The 19,226-nt window shown below is 43.0% G+C and overlaps 1 protein-coding gene across 1 annotated transcript; it reads left to right on the top strand.

The window, feature by feature from the left end:
• Positions 1–14,956: 14,956 nt before the first annotated feature.
• ACTB (actin beta) lies at positions 14,957–18,919 on the top strand. Its single transcript, XM_082261889.1, has 5 exons — positions 14,957–15,116; positions 16,882–17,121; positions 17,494–17,932; positions 18,010–18,191; positions 18,355–18,919. The coding sequence occupies exons 1-5, from the start codon at positions 14,994–14,996 to the stop codon at positions 18,496–18,498; spliced, it is 1,128 nt and encodes a 375-aa protein (XP_082118015.1). The 5' UTR covers positions 14,957–14,993; the 3' UTR covers positions 18,499–18,919.
• The last annotated feature ends 307 nt before the right edge of the window (positions 18,920–19,226 follow it).

Raw genomic sequence — 19,226 nt, 5'->3', positions numbered from 1 at the left:
AAAGAGTAGTTGACGCTTGACATAGTCTTCCAGCAGAAGTAGTGAGTCATTCAACAGTAAGTGGATTCAAGCATTGTTAATAAATCTAAAAAAAGTTAACAAGTCAAAATAGAAAAAAAAACAACAAAAATGGACCACTTGATTTTCCTGCTATCACTCTTCTGTGTTTCTTTGTGACATCACTGCCCTGCATTTCCACCTTGTCAAAGTATGTTTGCATTAATTGAGATAATTCTGTGAATGATACCCCTGCAGAATAGCCAAACTCCTCTGTTCAAAATGCAACAGAGCAGCTATTCAGCACGGAACCTGGAAGCAGGTGAAGATGACTGGAGCAGCCATGTCTACTGATTTTTAGCTTTGTGGGGGATCCTGTAGGTATGGTATAAGCCAGTGGCCGCTGGTGTATATGGGGGGCAGGGGTGCCGCACCCCCATCCATGAGTCCGGCCCCCCCTAATCTACATGTGGGGCGCCGGACGCATGGAGTTCAATGGGGCTTTTTTTTTTAACCTTGTGATTAGAGCCAGAGGCTCTCACAGGCTAAAAAAAATGGGTGGGCTCTGGGCGCAGAGCAGTGCGCCCAGAGCCCACCCAGTTGTGTGACAATAGCAAATGAAAATTCGCAATTGTCACACGGATCCTCCTCCTAGCCAATCAGGAACCGGGTTTTGAGACCTGTTTCCGGATTGGCCGAAAAGGAGAAGCCATGCCAGTGGGCATGGAGGAGGAGGGGGAAGAAGCCGAAGCCGCCGCCTGCTGCTGTATCCAGGCAGGGCGAGTGAGGGGGGTCCTGTCCTGTCTCTCCTGTCCTGTCTCCCCTGTCATGTCTCCTATCTCTCCTGTCTCTTCTGTCTCGCTGTGATCCAGGGGGGGGGGGGGGTACGGTGTGCGGCGGCCTGGTGTGGTCAGGGGGGTTTTTGGTGCGGTCCGACTGCCTCATCCCCCCCCCCCCCCCCGGAACATGGAGCACCATCCGGTATAGGCATAGTTACATTACTATACCAAAAGATGGCACACCCAAAATGATTCTTTAATATTTTCAACCAGATACAGTGCCTTGCGAAAGTATTCAGCCCCCTTGAACTTTGCGACCTTTTGCCACATTTCAGGCTTCAAACATAAAGATATATAACTGTAGTTTTTTGTGAAGAATCAACAAAAGTGGTACACAATCATGAAGTGGAATGAAATTTATTGGATATTTCAAACTTTGTTAACAAATAAAAAACAGAAAAATTGGGCGTGCAAAATTATTCAGCCCCTTTACTTTCAGTGCAGCAAACTCTCTCCAGAAGTTCAGTGAGGATCTCTGAGTAATCCAATGTTGACCTAAATGACTAATGATGATAAATAGAATCCACCTGTGTATAATCAAGTCTCCGTATAAATGCACCTGCACTGTGATAGTCTCAAAGGTCCGTTTAAAGCGCAGAGAGCATCATGAAGAACAAGGCAGGTCCGAGATACTGTTGTAGAGAAGTTTAAAGCCGGATTTGGATACAAAGCCGAAGCTTTAAACATCCCAAGGAGCACTGTGCAAGCGATAATATTGAAATGGAAGGAGTAAAGGAGTATCAGACCACTGCAAATCTACGAAGACCTGGCCGTCCCTCTAAACTTTCAGCTCATACAAGGAGAAGACTGATCAGAGATACAGCCAAGAGGCCCATGATCACTCTGGATGAACTGCAGAGATCTACAGCTGAGGTGGGAGACTCTGTCCATAGGACAACAATCAGTCGTATACTGCACAAATCTGGCTTTTATGGAAGAGTGGCAAGAAGAAAGCCATTTCTTAAAGATATCCATAAGCCCCCGTTTACACTGGGGCGACCTGTGAGGCGACCTGGTCGCCTCACAGGTCGCCGCAGGTCGCCTCCCATAGGGAAGCTGCGGACCCGTTCTGATAGGAGCGACACAAGTCGCTCCGACTCAGAAAAAGGGTCCGGAGCTTCTTTGGGGCGACCAGGAGGCGACCGCCATAGACTTCAATGTTCAAAGTAGCGTCGCCCCAGTGTGAACGGGGGCTAAAAAGTGTTGTTTAATGTTTACCACAAGCCACCTGGGAGACAAACCAAACATGTGGAAGAAGGTGCTCTGGTCAGATGAAACCAAAATCAAACTTTTTGGCAACAATGCAAAATGTTATGTTTGGCGTAAAAGCAACACAGCTCATCACCCTGAACACACTATCCCCACTGTCAAACATGGTGGTGGCAGCATTATGGTTTGGGCCTTCTTTTCTTCAGTAGGGACAGGGAAGATGGTTAAAATTGATTGGAAGATGGATGGAGCCAAATACAGGACCATTCTGGAAGAAAACCTGATGGAGTCTGCAAAAGACCTGAGACTGGGACAGAGATTTGTCTTCCAACAAGACAATGATCCAAAACATAAAGCAAAATCTACAATGGAATGGTTCACAAATAAACATACCCAGGTTAGAATGGCCAAGTCAAAGTCCAGATCTGAATCCAATCGAAAATCTGCGGAAAGAACTGAAAACTGCTGTTCACAAACGCTCTCCATCCAACCTCACTGAGCTCGAGCTGTTTTGCAAGGAGGAATGGGCAAATATTTCAGTCTCTCGATGTGCAAAACTGATAGAGACATACCCCAAGCGACTTACAGCTGTAATCGCAGCAAAAGGTGGCGCTACAAAGTATTAACTTAAGGGGGCTGAATAATTTTGCACGCCCAATTTTTCAGTTTTTTATTTGTTAAAAAAGTTTGAAATATCTAATAAATTTCATTCCACTTCATGATTGTGTCCCACTTGATGTTGATTCTTCACAAAAAATTACAGTTTTATATCTTTATGTTTGAAGCCTGAAATGTGGCGAAAGGTCAAAAAGTTCAAGGGGCTGAATACTTTCGCAATGCACTGTATAGGTTAGAGTCTTAGAGGGTGGAAATTATTATTAATCAATAAATAATAACCACTATAAACAAATATTGAAAGAAGGAGTTATGTTTGTGTCCCACTGATCACCAATTTATTCAATTGACCTAAATAAATGAATAAATAAAAAGGGGAATTGGTTGGCCACCCAAGGGTTGTACAGATGTGAAGGACCAAGGTGCTTGGACATTTCTTTGAAATTATATCCACATCCACAGATAATAAATATAAAATAAATAGTTGATAAAGTGTAACTGTCAAAATGTGGCATACTTTGTCAACTGTCAGAGTTGTAGAAAACAATATGCAGGATGCATGACAAGGAGGCTCAGTGAACATCTATGGGATATTAGATAAGGGGACAAATTTGGCCAAATATTTTAGTGCAATAATATGCAGAAGTCTTGGGCAGGTGTGAAAATGCTGTAAACTAGGAATGCTTTCAGAAATAGAAGTGTTAATAGTTCATTTGTATCAATTAACAAAATGGAAAGTTAGGCCCCTTTTACTTGGGCTGTCTGTCTGACTAGGTCCACTTGTCAGTTTTTCAGGCGGACCTGATCAGACCCTCTAGTCTCTTCTATGGAGAGGCAGATGTCAGCACTGATTGTCGAGCGACAAAATGCAATAAAAACATGGCAAAAATCGCAAACGTGCCTGGCTCTGCACCAAATTTTGGTACATGAGCTTCTTTGTTGTGTTTTGGAGAGGAGGGAAGCCCATTCAAATGAATGGTGCCGCTCCAAAAACATACACAAAAAAGCTATAAAAAAACGCGGAGATTAACACACTGGTGGACAGAATTTGGGAACCTCCGCCAACTCTACCTCCTGGCATCCACCCCCACTAAGTTAATACACCTTGGCCCGGTACAGTGTGCCAAATGTGAAGGGGGGGGGGGGGGCAGGGGCAGAGGAAGAGGGGAACTTCTGCTTTCATTTACAGCATTTTTTCACCTGTGAGCAGAACACAATACAGTGGCTCTGAGGAAGAGGCGTAGGCCTCGAAACGCGTCAGCCGTCATCCTAATAGGACAATGGACTTTCGTAAGGACTACTTTTGACACTCAAGTTTCTGAGTCCGATATGATTGATTTCATCTGCGTTTGTGAGTAGCCATTTTTTATGTTACAACAATAAAACCATTATTGAGGATAATGCGCTAGGTCAGTGCGCCCTTTTTGTGTTTTTTGTTTACACCTGCCAAAAACGTTTTTGTACTGTACAGTACTGTACATAATAAAGATACAGGTTCCTTAAGGATACAGATTACTGAACCTATAGCCAGACCAATAAGAGAAGGAGACAAGTTCTTCAGATTATGCTATAGGAAAATATTTTGGATAACAAACATACTTACCTGCTCTGCCGCCCCAAGCCCACTTTACCTGAGTCCCCCGCGGGCGCTTCTGGCACTCCCCCCTCCTTACCAAGTGCTATGTTGCTTGCTATGGAGGCACTCGTGCGTACTCACTCCCGAGCCTTGCTCTGTGTGCCCTTAAGACACACATAGTGGGGCTCAGCCCCACCCCTGTTCCTTTGCCACTGGTCCTGATTGACAGAAGTGGAAGCAAATGGCTCGTGCTGCTGTATTTGAGCTAATAAGGAGCGCAAGAGATGAGGGAGTCTCGGTTCTGATGTACATCGCTGGATCAAGATTAGGCTCAGGTATGTATTTAGGGGGAGCTGCGGGGGGAAGCTGCAGCATAGAATGCAGTAAGGTAAAAAAAAATTCTTCTGCCTTTACAACCACTTTATACTTTTTATATAAACTATATATATCCAAAAGAACGTTTATTAAATAGGTCATCCAGAGCAAACAGTTACAGTAGAGGATGTAAAGCCAAAAACACACAAAAAGAAAGAATATACAATAATATATGCGTATACACCAGCATACAGACGTGGAAGTGCTGATCCATGGACAGCATGGTACAACATATCAGCAGACTGAAGTTACAAGAACATGACAATTGGGCATCCTATAAAAAAGTAATTTTCTTTTCTCTGTACCAGCAGATAAGGGAAAACACATTTCAATAGTGAGTAAGCTAGAGGAGTCTATCCATGACAAGGTCCATAAGGGTAGGCCCATCTAACCAGCAGTGCCACAGCTTTTAAAAATTCATGGGACATCCACGATGTTGAAAAAAAGTTTCTCTAACAACAGCATATAGCCCATGCGGTCAACCCATTCCCAGTACTTTATAACCACTTTAAACACTTACTTACCAGACAGACTTAAAGTAATTGTAAACCCTCACCTTGTAAAACAACACATTCCGTTTAAAATAGAAATCAAAGGCAAAACATTTGTGTATTGATAAAAAAAAATAAAAAAATAAAAAAACACTATATAGTTTTTTCCCTTTTTGTATAAGTGATCACATTCCCCTCTGTTCTCAGCTGCATAAGAGAGCTGAAGGAGGAGAAACTGCAGTACACTGATCTTCCTGGGGAACCGCGATGGGATGGTCAGGAATTGCTATGGCTAATGAGATACCTACTTGGAAAGATGCTGGGCTGTCTCACAATAGGTTATAGACCCCCCTCCTAAACTGACCAACTCTTCAATTATCTCTGATACCAATACTTTCTATTAAATATAATAAATAAAGGTCGTTGAAGTATGACCTATAAATCTACCTCGCTTTCTTTCTATACATATTCTACCATTGGTAGATTTTTGGGAGGCTTGGTTTATTCATGAGACACTATCTGGTCTAAAGACTAACCTATTTAGGTGACATTGGCTGACTTACCCTGAACCTAATTTCATGCAAATCCCAGTAATCAGCTAAGGTTTTTTCTTCTTGTTCTGATGATTCCACCATGAATCCTGTTGGGGTATGATTTTGAAGAGCTCCTGAAAAAGCGTATATCGCGAAACATGTCGAGCTTGGATTTTTATTCCCAATGACTGTATAACCATTATCCCATGGCCTAACTCTGGGGATTTCGTGCTATGCCTCCTCGGGGTTGGACATATGCGGTCTGGTTTTAAAGTGTTGGTATGTTTTGTCTTATGTCGTAGCTAGTCCATTAGGAAATGTGTTTTTGTAGAATCTGTATATATTGTATATTGTAACTTTCAATATTTTTAACAGGTCTAATAAATAAAATTATGTAATTATTTTATCAGTGCCTATAAAGTCCATGTTGTTCTAGTCTGTATATATTTCAAATTGTTGGGATGTGGCACGGATTTATCATACTATGTACACTCATGGTACCACCCCACGGTAGTGTACATTTCCAATTGTTTTTTTAATAGGAAAGCAGACAGACTGCCAGGAACATCAGGGATTTCCCACAAAGGAAGCAATACAAAGAGAACAGGATACTTTTTCATACAAGTACATGGTGCAGCAGACACATTAAAATACGAATGTTGGGTTTACAAACTCTTTAACTTGGAATGGTATGTTTTCCATTATTATGGATAATTGCCCATCCTCTGGTCTCTGAAAGTTCTGGGTCTGTCTCTGGGAAAGTTATATTAAGATCACCGCATAAATATAAAGTTATGATAAAATAGTCAGAAAAATACCATTAGGAATATTAACCGGTTGCCGACCGCCGCACGACGATATACGTCGGCAGTCAGCCCCGGCCAGGCAAAGTGACGTATATATACGTCACTAGCCTGTCACTTGCTTGGGAGCCAATAGCGGGCGAGCGCGCGCCCGCGGAGGCGCGCTCCCGCCCCGGCTCGTTCCCCAGCATGTCCCGATGTCCGCCGGTCACTCGCCGATCGTCGGTGCAGAGGGAGAAAGTCAGGCGGCTGACGTAAACAAGCCGCCTGTCATTCTCCCCTGTGTAGAAACAGTGATCATACGGTTCTACTATGTAGGACCGTTTATCACTGTTCCTATAGCTCAAGCCACAGCCAATCACAGTAAGAATCACGCCCCTAGGGACACACACACCACCCCTCCCTCTCAAATAAAGTTAACCCCTTCACTACCAGTGTCATTTTGCAGTAACAGTGCATATGTATAGCACTGATTACTGCAGTAATGTCACTGGTAACCCCAAAAGTGTCAAAAATGTCAGTCAAGGGTCCGATCTGTCTGCCGCAATGTCGCAGTACCGCAAAACAAAAATCGCAGATCGCCGCCATTACGCGTTAAAAAAAAAAACACCAAAAATGACAGAAATCTTTCCCTTAGTTAGTAAACGCAATAACTTTTGCGCAAACCAATCAAAATACGCTTTTTGCTATTTTTTTTACCAAACATATGTAGCAGAAAACAAATTGGCCAAAAATGTTAAAAAATTTTGATTTTTACATTTTTTTGGGGGGAATTTCATATAAAAAAATGTGAAAAATATTGTTGTTTTTGCAAAATTTACGCTCTTCTTTTGTTTATAGCTCAAAAAGTAAAAATTGCACAGGTGATCAAATACCACCAAAAGAAAGCTCTGTTTGTGGGAAAAAAAGGACGTCAAATTCGTTTAGGTACAGCGTCGCACGACTGCGCAATTGTCCGTTACAGTCACGCAGTAAAAAAATCGCAAAAAAAACCCTGGTCAGGAAGGGGGTAAAATCTTCCGGGGCTTAAGTGGTTAAAGATGATGTAGAATACTGCACTTTATTAAATGGTTTGCTGTGTGTTAGATTTTGTTTACTTATATGGTTAGCAATATGCTCCTGTACATGTATGGGATTGAATAAGGAAATGTAACCTTTGTCCCAGTGTGGACTTTACTAACATGTGATCACTTCCGTATGTTGCAGTTGTTAAACTGTAACAAGTATTTGTTTATTATGTATCTGTACAGGCTTCACTGCGAAAGCTAGGAACCTACAGTCCAGTTGTCTTCTACAATGCATAGGTGTAAGGCCCCATTCACACTTTGTGTAGCAGGAATGTGCGTTTGTGCACTTTTTGTGTGCAATTTGAGCATGTTTCTGCCTGTTGCAGAGGCAGGGAAGCCTATTTCTTTGAATGGGCCGCCCTATACGCTCCAACAAAACCCCTGCACCTGTTTGGTTTGAGAAATAATGGTACCTGCAGCTAAAGTTTATATTATTCACCACAGCATCTCTCTACCATTTGTAGCACCGTATATGCTACCTGTCCTAAAAGTCATACTGAAACTTAAAACATACAGTATATCCACATGGTGTGTTTCTACCCACTTATGCAAGACTTTTGGCAGGAGGTGGTAGAAGATATTTGTGTGGTAAGAGGAGTGCTAATTCCTGTGGATACTCCAATACTACTGTTAGTGGTGTGACACAGTTGATACAACGTATCATAAAATGTTATTTCTCTTTTACTGAGTCCCCGTTCACACTGGGGCGACCTGTCAGGCCACCTGGTCGCCGTAGGTCGCTTTCCATAGAGAAGCTGCGGACCCGTTCTAATAGGAGCGACACAAGTCGCTCCGACTTAAAAAAAGGGTCCGGAGCTTCTTTGGGGCGACCCGGAGCGACCTGCATAGACTTCAATGTTATGAAGTCCGTGCCGGCCGCTCCGAGGTCGCGGTGCGAGCAGCGCGCCGCGACCTATGAGGTCGCCCCGGCAAGTAGCGTCGCTCCAGTGTGAACGGGGCCTTACTCTTTTATAGTGATCCAAACTGTTGCCCTGGGGCCAGATGCGGCCATTTACTTTCTTTAATCTGGCCCTTGAGGCAATATTTCTGCTACTGAACCCAACAATGAGGTATAATTTTTGCCACTGACACCAACAATGGGTCACTATTCCTTCCACTGACACCAACAATGGGGCACTATTCCTGCGCTGACACCAACGATGAGGCATAATTCCTGCCACTGACACCATCAATGGGTCACTAGTCCTTCCACTGACACCAACAATGGGTCACTAGTCCTTCCACTGACACCAACAATGGGTCACTAGTCCTTCCACTGACACCAACAATGGGTCACTAGTCCTTCCACTGACCCCATCAATGGGTCACTAGTCCTTCCACTGACACCAACAATGGGTCACTAGTCCTTCCACTGACACCAACAATGGGTCACTAGTCCTTCCACTGACTCCAACAATGAGGCATAATTCCTTCCACTGACACCAACAATGGGGCACTATTCTTGCACTGACACCAACAATGGGTCACTAGTCCTTCCACTGACACCAACAATGGGGCACTATTCCTCTTACTGACACCAACAATGGGGCACTATTCCTCCACTGACACCAACAATGGGGCACTAGTCCTTCCACTGACACCAACAATGGGTCACTAGTCCTTCCACTGACACCAACAATGGGGCACTATTCCTCCACTATTCTTGCACTGACACCAACAATGGGGCACTATTCCTCCACTGACACCAACAATGAGGCATAATTCCTTCCACTGACACCAACAATGGGGCACTATTCCTGCACTGACACCAACAATGGGGCACTATTCCTGCACTGACACCAACAATGGGGCACTATTTTTGCACTGACACCAACAATGGGGGACTATTCCTCCTACTTACACCAACTATTTCTCCCCTAATACCAAAAGATTGGGCATTGTTTACTCCCACTGAGCACAGTCCAGCCCCTCTAAAATTAGAAGGATAGTAAACTGGCCCTTTTATTTAGAAAGTTTGGAGACCCCTGCTCTTTTACATTCTATGCTAGGAAGACTATTCTTTCCAATAGGAAGCTATCTGACTCCCTTACTGTACAACACTGGAGATCCATGATTAATGCAGTATTACTATTTTATAAATGTACTTACTTGGGTGGTAACTGTCCAAAACATATTACGTAAATCTGGGAAACATGGGTAGAGATGAGAGATTTGATGTTGTAAATATAGGCAATTTGAGGTAATAATGGCACTGCCCTGTAGACAGAACAATGTGTTCATCATAAGTGTGTGCAGCCTATTGCATTAGGGTGTGCACCCCAAAGCTCAAACCTTCTCCACTTTTGTGACAGAGAAAGGGACAGAGGACAGAGATTCCCCAGTCCCTTTCTCTGCAGCCTCAGCTGCACTGGACAGTAAATAAATGGGCAGTGTTCTGTGCTGAGAGGCTTCCTGTTCATTCACAAACCGAAGCATAGTAAACACAGTTATGAATGAACACAGTGAGTGATTGGTACCATTTACTCATTGTGTTTATTTAGATAAGGAAGGGGCTGGTAAATATCATATTTACTGGCCCATTCCCTGCTCTTCATCCTGAAACGATCTGCGGCAGCATTCTGCAGGAGGGGAATGAAGAGAAGCCAGCAACGCTGCAGGAGGAACATAGGAAGTGTGGGGGGGGGGGGGTGATCAGCAAGGGCAATCTGTGGGTCAGCACAGGGTGATTGAGGTGTGCCCAGGCGCATCTGGCACACTGTGTGGGCACGTCTATGGTATTCATATTTTCTGGGTCTCAAGAGGGAAACTAAGATTTTGTGATCTCTCCCCTTTCGTAATCTTTCTCCACCCCCCTGCCCCATGACCCCCTATTCTTTTTTTCCTACCCTTCCTTTCCCTCTCCCTCTTTGATCACTATCTAGTCTTTCTGGGGATTTCATGGATCATTTCTTATATCCATACATTGCACCCCTTCTCCACCTTTTTTCCTTCTCCCTTTTTTCTGCTGGATGGAAGACTCTACTGGCCCTATTATATAGTAAGTTTGTTGACCCAGAAGTTAGCCTGTAAAACTGTATGTATCCCCTGCCTGTATAATGTACTATTGTACACTGTAATATACCATCAATTATTATTCCCTGTTCTATGAGACTCTGTGCCACTATTGTTTGTTGCGCTTTTTGTACAAACTCAATAAATTTTACCTGTTAAAAACAAAAAAAGAACGAATGGCACTCAAACGCGTATTCTGCATTATGCTGCGATTCTGCCCGTGATTTCAAATAGGGCCTAAGACAGTGATGGCGAAACCTGGTACCCAAGATGTTTTGAAACTACATTTCCCATGATGCTCACCTACACTGCGAAGTGCATGAGCATCATGGGAAAAGTAGTTCCAAAACATCTGGGGTACCAAGATTCGTCATCACTGGCCTAAGGCATCAGATTGTAATAAAAGTGCAATCCTTAGGCCTCATTCAGACGATCACCCATACTGAGGGGTAGAAGTGCCTGTAGTGGAACAGTTTACATTAGCTTCTTTCAGGCCTCACTCACAATTTGGCGGTTCAGAATCATGGGCGTAATTGGGGCGATTCCAAATTGCATGTCAGCTGCTGCAAAACACGTAACTGGGTGCCATTGATTTTAAATGGCACCCAAAACATGGGGTGATTATCGCATGACAGAATCATGCTGTAACATGCACCTTTAATCACTTGCTTACTGGGCACTTATACCCCCTTCCTGCCCAGGCAAATTTTCAGCTTTCAGCACTCTCACACTTTAAATGACAATGGCGCGGTCATACAACACTGTACCCATATGAACTTTTTATCATTTTTTTCACACAAACAGCCCCATCTTAAGAGCATTAAAGGGCCCGGGCAATGCAGTGCACTGGGGCCCTGTCTACACAATCACCCACGAGAATAAAAATGCAATATATCGATAAGGCTATATATTTTTTGTACAGCAGTGCCAGGCTAATGACAGCTTCCAAGTTCGGCGGCTGGGTCCGGTGAACACACACATGGACGGGAGTCAGACTCGACTGCCCTGTGTGTGCCTGTTCCCATGGAGGCAGACAGGCATTTCTACAGTTGTGGGCTCCCCCTCTACGGCCCAAGTGGCCTGACAGCAGCGCAGGGCCGACAGTCGCTTGCCACCTGCTAAATTTGGCGGTGGAATGCACACGAAAATTGAGACTAATGCCTCGTACACACGCAAAGATTATCGGCCGACCGATCGTCCGACTTTTGTCCAGAGTGGTGTTTTATTGGTTGAAATGTGCCTAGACTGCACACGAATTTTCTCGGCCAACAAAAATCTACTTCAGAAGTGATGTCATGTGCTGGTTTACTTTCCGTGTGTTTTTTCTTCTCTGAGCATGCCCTGTCTTGCTCATCAGATTTTTGTCTGCCGAAATCTGTACTGACTGACGGAAAATCGTCCGTTGTGTTGACGGCCAACAAAAATTTTATAGCCTGCACACCAGATTTTTTTCGGCCGAAAAGTCGGAGTCAGTTGTCGGAAGCATCATACTAACAAGCCAAAAATCGGCCGATCGGACGTTGGCCGAAAATTCACGGCCAATTATCGACGCGTGTGTACGGGGCTTTATGCTTGGCTGGGTTGCTGAGCAGGTGGGCCCCCCCGGGCAACTGCCCAGCGTGCCCATTCAGTAAGATGGTCCTGCACACAAATAGAGTTTTCTTTTGGTAATATTTAATCACCTCAGGGGTTTTTATTTTTTGGTAAACAAACAAAAAAATCCCCAAAATTTGGAGAAAAAAATCAAAAATGTTTTTTATATTTTGTTAAAAAATTTGCAAACAGGTAATTTTTCTCATGCACTGATGGGCGCTGATGATGCGACACTGGTGGGCACTGATCAGGAGGCACTGATGAGGCTTCCCTGATTGGTGGCACTGATGGGTACTGATGAGGCGGCACTAATCAGGAGGCACTGATGAGGCTTCACTGATTGGTGGCACTGATCAGGACTGATATGCACTGGTAGGCAGTACTGATAGCCAGCACTGATAAGTGACACTGATAATGAGGCACTGATGGGCACTAATAGGTGGCACTGATTAGCAGAACTGGAGGGCAATGATTGGCAGCACTGGTGGGCACTAAGGGGACTGATGTCTCTCTAACAGAAGCCAGATAACGGCTTTCTTCTTTTCTTAACGCTGACAGCGTGAAGGAAAAAAAAAACGCATTACTTGCTTCTGCTTTCTTCCGTGATCAGCTGTCATTGGCTGACAGCTGATCACGTGGTAAAAGGCCCGCTCTGATGGGCCCTTTACCCCCGATCTGTGATCAGCCGAGTCCCAAGGATGGAAGCGCAAGAACAGAGGACATCCATGTACACCATCCCAGCATTTTAAGCCCGTCTTTCAGCTATAGCGCAGGCGCCAAGCAGTTTAAAATTGCGTGGAGCTTGTTGTCTAAAAAAAAAAAAAAAAAAAAAGGAGCATCTTTTGGGCGACAAACACGTATAGGGTTAGCCCACTTAAGTGAATAGGCTGCCCTTTGTGTTGCAGGTGAAATCGCATGGAAATCACCAGCACAAAGTCGCAAGCGGGAATTTGCTAAGCAAAATGTAGTTGGGGCCTTGGGGTTCAGTCTGAAGCCAAGTTTGCACCAGTCTGACCGCATCCTTTGACTAGAGGATTAAAAGGGCTGCCCCCATGTAGATAATTGCAAATTTTATATATATATATATATATATATAGGTTTTTTACATTAAAATGTCTCTTTTATGTGTACAGCTAAAAATTCCTTTTGTTTAAAAAAAAATAAAACGACTTCCCCTTAAATTAGTGGGCACAGTGTATGAGAAGAAAGGAGAAGGAAGCTCTTGGACCTGGTGTTACAATACATGCCAATACCGGTATACAACCGTTCATTTTCCTTACAAGGATAAAAAAGAAGTGCAGCCGCCCTTCTATCACCAATGTACATGTGTACATACCATTGTCTCCCCTCAGAGACATCTCACTGGGTACACTCCCATAGACAAAAACCTTCTACAGCGGCTCTTATTGGGTGTGGCTGCAACGGACTTTAAAATGCCGCACCTTACTATGTGATACTGCAACACACGGCCTTTTACCGCACTATTACTAATTCCTCTCTCGCTGATCTTCATTGACATCATAGCATTCTGGTGAAGATTTGCTGCTTTTTTTTTTTCTTTCTCCTCACATGATATCCTTCCGCCACCCGCAATCCTCCTAGCCAATCCGAGAGCCGGTTCCTGGAACTTTCCTTATATGGCCTGGCCGGCTGGGAGCGCGCAGCATAAAACCGGTGCCGAGCCCTCTTTAGTTCACTGACCGATTGTATCGCTTTGAGGTTGTTGTTCAAGAAGCTCGTAGCACAAGGTAAGGGCGGCCATGCCATTTTCAACTTATTTTCTATTGTTTAATTGGGTCTCATGCTAACAGAGGGCGCAGTGCATGGTTTAATGGCGGTTTTCAAGAGCATTTTTGGCTTTTTTTTTTTCCTCTCCCTTCCCCCTCTTTCCATCTGCCTAGGTGTAGCAGGAGGCACATTCCTCTTTGTATAACCCGGACCTAATCGGTTCCCAATGCTTGATATCTAGGTATTGCATATACTCCAATAAGATGGGGGCATTTTTGGAGCTCTTGACTGTCTACTGCCCCTTCAAATATGCTTAGCTAGTAAGCACTAGGCAATGGGGAAGAAAAAGAGGGGGGGGGGGGATTATATATATATATATATATATATATATATATATATATATATATATATATATTCTCTATGTAAGATTAGTTAATGGGAGCAATGTGACTGTATCTAAAGTTAATGTGAGCTTAATATTACTATTAGTTAATGGGAGCTTTATATATCCCCTCTATGTAAGATTAGTTAATGGGAGCAATGCAATCTAATCAATGTCCCTGTATCTGCAGTTAATGGGAGCTTTATATATCCCCTCTATGTAAGCTTGGTTAATGGGAGCAATGCAATCTAATAATCAATGTGACTGTATCTGCTCAAGATCTTATAGTGAGGCTTGCTAAAGGATGTCATCTAGCAGTGCTGACCTTAAAGAACCAAAACCAAAAAATTGGCTTAACATTCTAAGTTATGATTTAGCCATAAAGTAGTAATCTTTTCAGGCAGTCAGGCTCTTAATTTGCAAAGTATTGAGTTTTAATGGCTGCCATGTAGCTGTAAGGCTCTATGGTTCCCCTTTTTTCTCTTTCCTGCAAACTGCAGCTAGACAATGTTGTAATTTTTTTTGTGTAGACAGTGTTGCAGAGCTTGGCTTGTCCATCTTGTGGTTCTTAGTGGGTTAAGATGTTCTATGGTCCCACCCCCCCTGCCCGTTATTCTGCTCTGTTGCCTTATTTGGTAATTCTTCGGTCCAGGACTTCCCTTTGTTTTATCGAGAACTGGTGCAAACCCATACGCCCTCTGCAGGCAGTTTTGTTGGTGCGCAGCACATTGTGTTGGCTGCTGACTTAACTTTCATTCCCTTTTCAGATCACAATGGAAGACGATATTGCTGCCCTGGTTGTCGACAATGGCTCTGGAATGTGCAAAGCTGGCTTTGCAGGAGACGATGCTCCTCGTGCTGTGTTCCCATCTATTGTGGGTCGTCCCAGGCATCAGGTGTGTATATATTTTTTATATTTTGTCAGATGAGCTTGATCAGTAAATGTTCCTGTAGGTTATGCAATGATTCTGTAGCAATGGATTTGTTAATGTATCTCTTGCAAATACAATGTCTTAGAACAAACCTGGTTTTAAAATTAAAGGCATCTTTGGGCATTACTTCCACCCAAAAGCAGCTTTACAACCTTGCTTGCACTAAAAGATCTACTTTAATGGACCTACCACCCATGAACAGTGCTTGACCCGATATGGCTGACTAAATCCTATTTATTCACCAGTTTCCTTTTTTTTTTTTTTTTTTTTTTTTTTTTTTTTGCATTATTACCTTTACAAAGGTCAAATATTAAGATTGGCTTTTAGGAAGAGGGTTGGTGGGCAGTTCAGTGTTTAGGCGTGGTCGGGTTGGTAATGTACTGCTGTAATGATCAAAGGCTGTTTGATTGCTTATGTAATTCTGCATTAATGTACTATGAATTCCAAACCTCATTTTTAAAATTCTGAGGGGAAACCATGTTCTTTGTGCCCCTGGCCATCTTAGTCATACACAGAACAAAAGGCAACTCCTATTCATTGTCAAGATGTCATGGCACTCCTCCCACGTGGAAGCTGCTATTACTGCCTTGGCCCAGTTCAAACACTGGATTGTAAAAGCGTGTCTTTTTACAAAATCAATAGTATTTTTATTTAAAGCATCTAACTCATAATGGTGCATGGCTTAATTGGAAAGCTGCTTCTAGTTTCAAAGTGAATTAAGTGGGATAGAAATGCAGGAGCTCATATTACTTGATTACAGAATTGCTTCTAAAAGTAATGCGTATACATGCCAGATGTCACTGGATGCCATCTGTATTTTTCAGGTCAGTGTCTTACAAGTATTAAAGGGTGAAAAGAGTACAGTTTGCATATTCAGAATGCCAGCATTGGTGGCTTTTGAGGGGCTTCTTTTAAATATAAATCCCCATTTATTTTTTCCCGAGATTCAAGGTAGACTTGGATGGCAATTAGACTACATTGTCTATTGAAAGTAATCCCTGTACAACCTAGCTTAAATGGCTAGATTATGTATGTGAATACATACTTAAACATCTACAGAACTGCCAAATGTGTGAAGTACTAGCAAGGTCAAGGTTCTTTTCTTTTTATAAAAAGAACTGTATGCCATCGGGTCATGTCTTGGGTTTGCTGTTGGGTAAATACAAAGGCTGCATCCAAGTAACAATGTGAACCCCCATCTTGGGTGGGGGGTATAGATTCCAGTGCTGACAGAGCCGTTGCCTGTTTCTGTTTAGCATCAATGCTGATCTGTTGGCTTAGCGCTGTTGCAGATGGGTATAGTGCTGGAATTGGATTGGGCTCAGGTTATTGTTTAAGGTTAAACTCTTAAAGCAGTCAACCCCCCCCCCCCCCACCCCTCATTGTGGGGAGTCCCATAAGGTTTACTTTTTATGCTTTTATTTTTACCACTTTAGGGTGTTCATTTAAAAATGGGTGTTTTTAGTGTATGGTGTGGGTTTTTTTCTTTCTCAATGTTTCTAATAGTGGTTGCTACATTACGTTCCTAAAAATGTTATGGAGGTTACAGTGCAACAAAAGGCCTGGGCACTATTTCAGTGAGCAGGAGGTCATCCTGATTACTGACATGTCCGCCCCGGATGTACAAAATAGGCATGTGCCATGTTCATAGCCATATCGGGTGACACAGGAGCAAACCTTTTTTCTAGCTTTACAGTCTTGTTAAACCATGTATTGCATTTTCTTTCAGGGTGTCATGGTTGGAATGGGGCAGAAAGACAGCTATGTAGGTGATGAAGCTCAAAGCAAGAGAGGTATCCTGACTCTGAAATATCCAATTGAACATGGAATTGTCACAAACTGGGACGATATGGAGAAAATCTGGCACCACACCTTTTACAATGAGTTGAGAGTTGCCCCAGAGGAGCACCCAGTGCTTCTGACTGAAGCTCCACTTAACCCCAAAGCAAACCGAGAAAAGATGACACAGGTACTACTATTGATTTGGATTTGACTTGTTTAGTTGACTGCCTAATATATGATGTTTAACAAGTTTATTTGCTGTCCATACAGGGTTCTCTTGCCCAAGTCTACTTTGGAATATCTACAGGTTCTATTTGTAATGCCCTTTCTGCTTGTGCCACTAACAGTTGTGCAGTTTGACTATTTTGACCCTTAACTCCTGTTGTGTTAACAGATCACTGCCTGCCTTTTTATAATGCTCACATTTGGCTTTGACTTAATGTGAATAAAGTGAGATTTGAAGTGTTCAAACACCACTTTCAATCTTGCAAGTACACCTGCATGGTTTGCATTTTTAATGGGTGAACCTCTGATTAACCTCCACTATGTCTTCTTTCAGATCATGTTTGAGACCTTCAACACTCCAGCAATGTATGTTGCTATTCAGGCTGTACTTTCTCTGTATGCCTCTGGACGTACCACTGGTATTGTGATGGACTCTGGAGATGGTGTCACTCATACTGTGCCAATTTATGAGGGCTATGCACTGCCTCATGCCATCCTGCGTCTGGACCTGGCTGGACGTGACCTGACAGACTACCTCATGAAAATTCTGACCGAGAGGGGTTACAGCTTTACTACCACTGCTGAGAGAGAAATTGTTCGTGACATTAAGGAAAAGCTGTGTTATGTAGCTCTGGATTTTGAGCAAGAAATGGCTACAGCTGCCTCTTCATCTTCTTTGGAAAAGAGCTATGAGTTGCCTGATGGGCAGGTCATCACCATTGGTAATGAGAGGTTCAGGTGTCCAGAAGCCCTGTTCCAACCATCTTTTCTTGGTAAGCATTGTAAAAGGTTGCTTGTGTGATAGGGGTATCTTCACTTATATTTTTCTAACCTTAAATTTTTGTTTTAGGTATGGAGTCATGCGGTATCCATGAAACTACCTACAATTCCATAATGAAATGTGATGTTGATATCCGTAAGGATCTGTATGCCAATACTGTCCTTTCTGGTGGAACCACAATGTATCCAGGAATTGCTGATAGGATGCAAAAAGAAATTACTGCTCTAGCCCCAAGCACCATGAAAATAAAGGTATGTACCTCTCACTAAGATGAAGACGGTGTAGGTTTGGGAGGGGTTAGCAAAGCACATGGGCTGGGTCAGTCATCTGTGGGTTCTAGTGGTATGTGTATTTTAGGAGCTGAACGTGGTTATTGTATTGGAAGGCTTTTAATATTTTGTATGTGTTTTGCAGATTATTGCACCACCAGAACGTAAATACTCTGTATGGATTGGAGGCTCCATCCTAGCATCTCTTTCCACCTTCCAGCAGATGTGGATCAGCAAGCAGGAGTATGATGAATCTGGGCCATCAATTGTCCACCGCAAATGCTTTTAAGGACTTGCCCTTATGTTCATTGTATTTGCGCAGAAAGATCACTGGCATGGCTTTCCCCATTGGCGCTTGGCTCAGGATTTAATAACTGGAATGGAGAGATGGGGACAAACACCAACCCACAGTGCACCTGAGGACTAACAGTATTTTTTTTTTTTTTTTTCTCTCCAAGTGTATAGTGCATTGTTGAAAAAAATGTGTCCTCAATGCTGCTCAGTTGGAGCTCTTACAAATGGTTGTGTTGCTTATTTGTGCAGCTATATACCCGAACTTTTATTTTTTTTGTATCTTCTGCCTTGACCAACCACTCTACTCTTTATCTCATGGGCCCTATCCCTAACATTTTGAAAAGTTTACATTGTTGATCTTTGAGAGATGCAAGAGGTCAGTGAACAACTTAATAAAAAAGAAAACATTCAATGTCTCTCTGACTTTTTGTGTGAGTAAGGGTATTCTGATAAAATTGGGGGGGGGGGGGGGGGGGGGGTTAAAAATTGGATGAGCTCTAATAGAATGTGGCATCTAATCAAGCTAGATGTTCTAGCTTAAGACCAGTATTAATACAATCTTTATAAATTTCTGAATCTGAAAGCTAAGCATTGACTTTATAGTACAATTCCCCCAAAACACTATTGTAGTTTTCCAGTTATAATTTTAGCATTTAGCAGGTACAAGCCATTTTCCTTCTGTCAACAAACAGGCAATCCTTATGTAAACTAAAAGCCCATGTC

Source organism: Pelophylax lessonae (genome assembly GCF_965119305.1).
Source record: "Pelophylax lessonae genome assembly, chromosome: 6".
In the NCBI taxonomy this organism is placed as follows: domain Eukaryota; kingdom Metazoa; phylum Chordata; class Amphibia; order Anura; family Ranidae; genus Pelophylax; species Pelophylax lessonae.
Note: the sequence above shows the minus strand (reverse complement) of the source record. Positions and strands in the feature narration are given on the sequence as shown.

Excerpts from the sequence above, each read along its gene's own strand:
- ACTB (XM_082261889.1), top strand. The coding sequence starts at position 14,994 with ATGGAAGACGATATTGCTGCCCTGGTTGTCGACAATGGCTCTGGAATG. Across the intron at positions 17,933-18,009 it reads GTTCCAACCATCTTTTCTTG|GTATGGAGTCATGCGGTATC; the intron begins GTAAGCATTGTA and ends TTTTTGTTTTAG. Across the intron at positions 18,192-18,354 it reads CAAGCACCATGAAAATAAAG|ATTATTGCACCACCAGAACG; the intron begins GTATGTACCTCT and ends TGTGTTTTGCAG.